Source organism: Sturnus vulgaris, chromosome 6, assembly GCF_052056855.1.
Source record: "Sturnus vulgaris isolate bStuVul1 chromosome 6, bStuVul1.hap1, whole genome shotgun sequence".
In the NCBI taxonomy this organism is placed as follows: domain Eukaryota; kingdom Metazoa; phylum Chordata; class Aves; order Passeriformes; family Sturnidae; genus Sturnus; species Sturnus vulgaris.
The window spans coordinates 21756538-21765253 of NC_142248.1; the positions used below are offsets into that span (position 1 = coordinate 21756538).

Sequence of the window (8716 nt, forward strand, 5' to 3'; positions counted from 1 at the left end):
TCTGTAGGGTAGGGTGCTGTGCACAGTATATGGCATAATGCAGCCCCACTCTTGACTGCTGCTTAGATGTAAAGATGTGGAAAAAAAAGATTAATACTGATAACAGATAGTAGAATTAATTCACAATAAGGTAGACTGTACCTATGGAGCATTTGCATATTGGTAGTTTTTTCAGTATCATGATTACTGGGCACATGCTGAAATATGTTTTTTCCTTCCCAGTATTTTAGAAGGAAAAAAAAAAGAGAGGAGGAGAGCATTAACATTGTTAATCCAGTGTTATTAACATATTGAACAGGATTTTGGAAGAACAGTGACAGTCTTAAAATTGTAATTTTGTTTTCAAAGAGAAGAGGCAGCACCATGGTGTGTCAACTTCTAATTGAATGCCTTTTTTTTGCTAGGTTTGGGCAGGGCCTGTGCTATGGAATAATGTAGTGAATTTGAGTCCAGGTCTATTTGAAAAGGAATCCCTATAATCCATATGGTAGTTTCTCTCTGGGCAGTTTGATCAGCAATATGAAGGTTTGAATGGATGCATGCTTTGGTCAAAGCTGAAGTAGAAAAGCTGGGAAACTAAGATGGAAGACTCACAGTATCTGAAATGTGTAATAACCAAGAGTCTGTAGCCTGCTGGACTATTGATCTAAGAAGTCAGATATGTATGGGATAGCATTCTGAAAATAAAAAGGCAAGAAAGTCTCTTGTGTTGCCATCTGTTCCTCCTTGAACTATGTTCTTGATAACAAAAGGGTGGGTTATAATCACCATTTGTGGCAATTAAGTTAAATATGCAGAGGAATAAAGATTGACAAATATGTGTGACTCTCGGGAAAACTCTTAATATCCTTCTCTGCCATTGTGTCTGTGAGATAATCATTCTCATTGGAGAATGTGTTTTTTTTAAATGTCACTAATCTCTACAGAATGAAGAAGAATTTTCCTTTATCCCTGGTTTTCTTCTCATTTTAAAGACAGAAAAAAATATCACTCTCATATTTTCAAAGACAAATTTAATTCTTAGCACATAAATGATGGTGGGAGAGATCATATAAAGTTAGATTCTAATCTTTTATACATGACAGTCATCACCATGTTTCTCAAATAAACTGACATTGTGGCTATTCCTGCACTAACAACTTTTCAGATAGGGAACAATGCTGAAATTCTCTACTCTTGTCACTTAAATGTGCATTGGATTTTCATACAAAATTCTATGCTTATTTTGTTAGAACACACTTAAAAATCAAATACAGAATCATAGACCTGAAATAATAACCTAGCAGATTCAAACAGTAGGGAATAGGGATGGTGATTGACTTCTTAGAAACCCAGCATGTTGTCACACCTTTTGAGCTCTGTAAAGCCTAGAATAAAATGGTTTCTAAAATATGTCAGTTAATACATTTTTGCTTACACATCTGCAATAGGGTTCATCTTGCCTTGCAGATTGTATAAAAGTATATCTCTGACTTTACACTAGAATTTCAAAATGTCTAAACAAACTTGTCTAAATTTATTATTTTAAAGCTTAGATGTAGTTGGTGGAAAAGGGGTTTCCTTTTCACAAATGACAAGGAAATTACTAAGAACTAAAAAAGAAAATTACTTGTAGAATGGTGCATGTGTGAACTTAAGAAGTTCTTCCTTGGGGAAGGCACAGAATACACATGACTAATCTGCTTATGGAAAGTAGTGACAATATAGCTAAAGGATAGAAAGGCTTGATGACTTGAGTTCTCTTCTGGTGAAGCTTGAGGCAGTCCCCTGAGAGAAATAACAATGCTGGTAAAATGATTTTGCTCTTGGTATAACATTGTCTTATGTTAGTGTTTCTGTCAGCTTAGTTGTTGAAATTGTGGCTTTTTTTGTGGCTTTTTCTCAATACTCTTCATTGATAAAACTTTGTGATGTAGAAATGGAATATTGCTGTACCTGCATGGTCAGCCTAATGCAGCAGCTGGGAATGACCCAAGATCCTCTACAAGAAGCTAGTAATTTCTTACTTCAATCAGCAGTGAGGGCTTGCCTTCTGAAGTGAGACCCTTCTGGAGATTAATTGAGCATTTTTCTCCTCTGTCACACTGTGGAGGTGGATTAGCTGGGCAAAGCTCCATTTTTTTGCTCAAGGCTCCATTTTTTTGCTCACTCAAACAAATGCAAGAGTCACTGGACAGCAAAACTGGTAAACGAAAATCAGGATTGCTGCTAAAACGGTAGAATAGGCAAAAAGGTAGAATAGGGGAAACTAATGAGGAATCACTGAAACCAGGTGAAATTGATCATGCTCAGATGTATTGGAACTTCCTATGGGCCATGGGAAAGGAGCCAGCAGCAAAACAGGTGTTTGGAAGAGGCGCCCTGAAGCTTGCAGGTAAGAAGACTAGAGGCACAGCAAGAAATATAGAACATGATTAATAGCAGTGGAGTTATTCTTCCACTGGTGAGCTGCTTAAATGCCCAGTGAGCTCTCCATCACACTGGGAGAAAGATAAGTAGAGGTTCCTGAGAGCTCTTCCTTCTGTGAGTGTAAAGCCCAGAGAGTTATGGAGCAATTGGTGATTATCTTGTGAGGAATTCCTGCTAGAAACTTTTGGGTATATCACAGCCTTGATGGTAGTGGATTTATCAATATCTTGGCAGAACAGACGAGCTATCTGTGATTGCTGAGCAGCAAATTCCCACATGTCTTAAGGTCGAAGAACAAGTACAAAATACATTTGCTGTACCAGTGTGTCCATTCACATCCTGTGAATACAAGTGAAGAATTTTGAGTCCAGTAAATTGCACACTGATCTATAATGGAAGAGAAAAAGCCCCAGTCAGGTGGAAAGCAGAGACACAAGGCTGATGGAACAGAGCAAAATAAGTCTGGTTAATAATCCCTTTTCAATTAAATAAGAATGTTACAAACCTTGCTGTGGTGTCACCCAAAGAGACAACTCAAATTTATATTCATAAACATTTTTTCTGTAGAATGCTTATGAAAGGGTGATATATAAATAGGGTAAAAAACATACAGCCTTTTAAAGATTGCAAGAAGTAGCTGGAGAAAAATTGAAGTACTAGTAGCAAATAGTCATAGAATCCTGTTTTGTGATTTAGTTGTCATCTATAATTCCGTTTAGTGAGTGGTCAATGCAGGGTGAAAATTTTTAAAAAGAAAAGCAAACCCTCAAGAAGGCTGCATGGTATGATTTATAATATGCCTTTATCATCAAGGCTTCCTTTGAATCATCACAGTAGCATTTGGTACGTGTAGGTTCAAATCCTTCATTCACAGTGTAGATAGTACAATGCATCATCAGACCCTCATTTATGGTTCTGTCTGCTGAAGAAAATGACGAGTGTGGGATAGTCTGTTTGAAAGATGTTACTGTTCTGCATTTGATTTGCACTGTACTACTTACCCATGTTTTTTTGGGCAGGATGTAGTTCTAGATGTCTGTAATGGCACCTTGGGATAGCAGTATTACCCAGCTGGGGCTGCCTCCAAGAGTGGTTACAACTGCTGATGTATGGGATTAATAGGAAGTTTCCTATGAGCACTAACGATTTTATTTTGAGATTTTAGTTTTGTAAATCCAGCTCACTTACCCATCTACTCCATTTCATGTTATAAAGTATGGATTGACTTTTACTGTCTCAGAAAGTTTGCCTTTCTGACTTGAAACTTCATTGAAATTTGACAAGGGTTGCTAGTACATGCAAAGAAGAATCTTACAGTAGAATTGCCCAGAGGAGGACAGAGTTAGTCTCTGGACTCTTGTAGCAACCAAGAATTTCTTTGGGTGACTTGAAGCTTTTATCTGAAGTAGACTTATTTAAAGCTGTGTTTGTCGTCATGTTTTTAGTGCTTTCTGAGTTGACCACAGTAAAATATAGACTTTGGAAGGCAGCTCCAGTCATGTACTGAAGGCTGGAGTTGTGTCAAAGTAACAAGCAATTTCCATGGAAATTAAAGCTATTTAAAAATCTGATTGAACTGGCAAATAAAACGTGGTTGTGCAGAGAGTGCTAAGAACCAAAGTAATCAATGGTGGGATGTGCTTATTTTCATATAGATGGTAGCTAAGACTAGTATTTGTCCTTGTGATAGTCACTATTTGATTAGTTGCTCATGGTGGCTACTTTCCTTCAGCAATTAATAAATTGTAAGCCCTAACAGATGAGTTGAGCAGATTTAAATTCCTTTTCCTTCTTTACAGGTATATTAGCATCCACAGCATTTGATATTCCAGACAGTCAGGACTTGCACAGGTTCTCCTTTGGATTGCTGGGCTGGATAAAGCAGCTTAATAGTCTTGGAGCCTTGTAGTCAAAAATAGACATTAGAAACCATGTCAGTACTGGGATTTATATCCTATGGTGTATGAGGCCTACAACCGAGTGATGGGATCCGAGTGTGTTTGAGTTGCTGGTCTGAAGCTGTTTGTACGCAGTGGTTTGGGTGAAGGAAAATGTGATACACTGTATAGGTGATGCTGGCATGCTGGCTACAAAGAGTTGCCCCAGGAATCTCCTGTTGCAAAGTGGTTGGCAAATGCTTGGCAAATGAGCGTCAGTGTACACTGGAGAGTGTTGTTCAGGCACTCATTAACAGCATTTTGTGCGAAAAGAATCTTAAGTTTATTGGACTGTTGACATAGTGTAACATTTATACAAGCAGTTAAGTCTGGTTTTGGTGAATTTACAATTCTGTGTAGAATTTGGTCAATCTGGAGCAGGCAAGCAGCCTGGGCAGTCTTTAGAAGGGGCCAGGTTTTGTATGCAGGTTGTTAATTGACTCATTAAAACGCATGAATTGATCTGTGTAAAGTGGGAGCTGCCTGCGGGACTGTTCAGATAGTTTCAAATTCCCACCTGGAGCGCTCCTGTACCAATTAGTCAAATACTTAACCGCAAAGGCAACTTGACTTCAGTCAGTCACCTTACTTCAAGTGGGTCTATTACCCTAGGCGTGTGGTTAGTTGGGGGTAGCTGGACCACCCAGGTCAGTAATAGCTGAGTGAGGTGAGTATTGCACACACGCTGTTAGCCAACTGCACTGCAATTGTAGCCACAGAAGTTGGAAATTCAGGATTGTAAATTAAGTTCTAAATTCATTCTATCATTCTTGCCACAAAGTCGTGTTTGTGAGAGAAAACAATTCTGTCTTGCTGTCTGGATTCCTTACAAACTCAGAAAATTTTATGGGCTTTAGTTTTAAGGGGATGTGATCACTGAGACTATGAAGTGTAGAGGGTGGGAGTGCCAGGAAAGAAAATCCTACAAGCCAGGAGCAATCCCTAAAAAGAGGAGATGTGAGCAGTGCATGGCTGTGCGCAAGACTGACGCCTTGTTCAGAGCAGTGACAGTGAGTGCTAGTGGCCCTAGTGTGACAGACAGACCTTCTCTTGCTGTCCCCCAAGCTCTGGCCTCTGGCATGTGTCAGTTTGTTTGCTGTTTTAAGGGCTCATCGGGGATACAAAGACTAATTCATGGTCAGAGCCATCCTGCAGGAGACAGGAGAAATCAGTGTGGTAGGGATTATTGTGGAGATTTGTTCGAGGAAAGCAGGAAAGGTTGTCGATGTGGTCTCTGTATGCAGACTTATTGGAGAAGGAGTAGGCTGGAGCTGAGTAGGAGCAGAAAAGCAAGCTCAGCTAGGGGGCTTTGCTGTGTTAGTACAGACACAGAATGTGATGCACCACCTGGAAACTGAGCTATGACAAATTCAAATTATAGATAAGGTGTATATTTTTAACAATGGAAGTAATCAACCTCTGGAACAGTGTGCAGTGTGTATATGCATACACACAAAAATAGTATTTTAATTAAACATTCTTACATTAATCTTTGAGATTTTTAAAAGTTGTTATCTTTTGACTACAAGTTGTTCAGCTTGGTATAAGAATAATTTCGTTTAATTTTGGTGTTTGTTCTGTGCTGGACTTTATACAGTGTTTTTATATAAGTCCCTTGACAATAGATTTGTTAATAATTGATGATGGACTGATCGTGGTCCTAGCTGTGTCATGGTTTTTGGAGTTGTTAACATAAGTATGCTTGCTTGGGTTGCTCTTCATAGTCCTGCAGTTCTGTGCTATTGTGTCTGCCATAGGTTGGTGCGAAAGAGAACTTTAACTGTGTGGATTCTAGTGTTGCAAAATTAGTTCTTTCTAATACTTACTTCAATCTTTTGGAAACGTGTCTTTTTAAAAAAATACTTAAAATGTCTGAATAGGAAATTCCCTGGTGATATTCTAGGCTGTAATGAATTCATTGTCTCAAAATCTTTTCTGAATGCTGCTGTTTTCTCTGATTCTCTGTCCTGTGCACGGTGCATCCTTGTTGTCAGGATGAGGGAAGTTTATAATTTATAGTACCTGTGGGACTAAAGAGTCTATCTCTTCCTCATCACTTCTCTTCCAGAAGGCTATCGACTCTGCTTGTTGTTAAATTGTTCAGTTAAAGTTAAACTCTCCCACCAATATTTTTATACAACGCTTGTGCTTATTCTGTGTATTAATGCATTGTTTTTCCTGAGCAGAGGCTAAATTTAACCCATTTATTTAAACATCTTTGATTTTCTCTTTGTGTGTAAAAGAATAAATACCTAATTGGTTGTGAAATATTCCTTTTTATAGAAAACGGAGCACTCAATGTATGTTTCTGTTTTTGCAGGCTAAAGCCTATCTAAAGATAGCTATGGAAATATTAAGAAGACTACCAGTACCTCCTGCTTGAAGCATTTACCACTGAAACTTAGCAAAAACATGATCTTTGATGCAGCCAATGCAGAAGAGTCCTGCTACCTAATTACATGGAGGCCACATGTTAGTTCTAAGAAGTTCTTTAGGAATTAATTTACCAGAGGTTAAATTACAATTGTGATAATTACTGTTTCTCACATCACTGTTTGGCCATGTCCAAAAGGATTCACGTATGCAAATGATGATCGATAGTATTTAACTGCCGAATTGTAACATCATCAAATAAGAAGGGAATGAAGTACATTTTTTACATGTGCCCGGTTTTTAGGTCAAGACTGAAAAACAGCCTCTCCATGCAAGGAGAATGATAAGAGGTATGCCAAGACATAATCCTGCTTAAAAAATTAAAATTTCAATACTCTAATTTCCTTCAGCTTTTGTTCAGCTTTTTACATGGTTAGCTATCAAACTGACCTTAAGTTCTGCAAGATTTTAAGAAGCAAAATTCTGTAACTGCTGTACTTTTATGTGTTCATCTTGAAAGAAAATTTTAAAATTCCACATATACTCTGAAGAGTTCTTGTGATGGATGATGAGCAAATTCATTCATTATCGGATAAATTTGTATTGTGAGGCAATTCACAGTTTAGTGGAGAATGGATTACGTGACCCTGAGGCTTATTTCTCGACTGTTTTACATTATAATGAACCCAGACAGAAGACAAGGTAACAGAGGTCTTCACTGAAAACCGGATGTTTTTCCTGAGCTTAGTTTGCCAGGGAATGCAAATGATCAAGATAAATTGAATTTATGATTGCCTATTCTTACTACAACTAGCAACTTGGAATTTGAATATAAAGATATATTTTTGAAGTAAAGAAATATTTGGTCTTCAAACTGCGTGGCCTTCTGGTTTATTTTTTCATTGCCTGTGATCTTTATTTTTGTGTTGGTGTGTGAAAGTGAAGGATTATGCCTTCAGGGAATGAGTTTTCATTTGCAATTAGATCTTTGTGTTGACATTTAGGCTTTTCCATCTACACAGTCAAGTATGGGTATCTTAAACATACATTGTAACCCTTCCACAGAATGAATGTAACCATACTAGGGAGCTCTGCTATTGACCTCTGGAGATTTTCCTTGTATTCCAAGTACAAGTATTCTAGTGAGAATATTGGATGTAGTTTTTTCTTGTTGAAATGATACAACATAAAAATTGCTATACATTTACATTAAGAATATTTAAGTAATATTCTTACCTAGAGTTTACATGAAAAATCAAGACAGAAGTGATGAGTTGAATTTCAAGCTTAGGTGATTTTCTAAATAGGTAAATTATATAGTCCAAAACTGTTGATTTTTTTGCTTCATGTCAATCTCTGGACCTCCTTCCCTGCACCTTCGCCCATAAAATATCAGTGGTCAACTTTTTCAGTAGCATATTATTGTGGTCTGTAGAATTGACAAAATACTCAGTTCCTTTCAGTTTTCTGATATATTTTACAAAAATTAAAGCTGGCTTAGTGTTCTGCCCTTTCATACTTTATTGATAGCATTTTTTTTAAATTAGGTTTTGTCTCTACGTATTTATTAGCTTTACTTTACATAGCATAGTTGTTGATATACATGTCTATAAACAAAGCTGTGATAGTTTTGGCTAGTATAATCTTACATTTCAGTGGAGGAACTGGGATATCTGACTGGTTTTTAGCAAAAGACAGTGATATAATATGAGTGTTAGTATTTGTAATTTTCATTCTGTTAGAAAGTTTTTGAATGTCTGACATCCAGTTCATGTTGAGCCTGGGTGAGCAGTCAATATACAGATAGATGGTTGTCCATCTCCCCTTTTGTTTCTTTCTTGTTATTTCTTGGGTTAGTTGAAGGATGAAATTTGCTTTCGAGTTTTCTTCTATTTTTACTCCTTTTTACCTTTTTTCCCCCCTTTTAATTAAGTACTGTGGTTTTGCTCTGTTAAATCTTTTAGCTGCAGAATTATTTTGAATGCCTTTATCAAGAA

General features: G+C 37.3%; 1 protein-coding gene across 8 annotated transcripts in view; it reads left to right on the top strand.

The window, feature by feature from the left end:
- The window catches only part of NUBPL (NUBP iron-sulfur cluster assembly factor, mitochondrial), a 78790-nt gene extending 71197 nt beyond the window's left edge, over positions 1-7593 (top strand). For all 8 annotated transcript variants that reach the window (XM_088167268.1, XM_088167261.1, XM_088167262.1 and 5 more), the window contains one exon: positions 6667-7593. In XM_088167268.1, coding sequence (XP_088023394.1) covers positions 6667-6729 — 63 coding nt within the window. In that variant the 3' untranslated portion in view covers positions 6730-7593. The remainder of the gene's footprint in view (positions 1-6666) is intronic.
- Positions 7594-8716: the final 1123 nt, after the last annotated feature.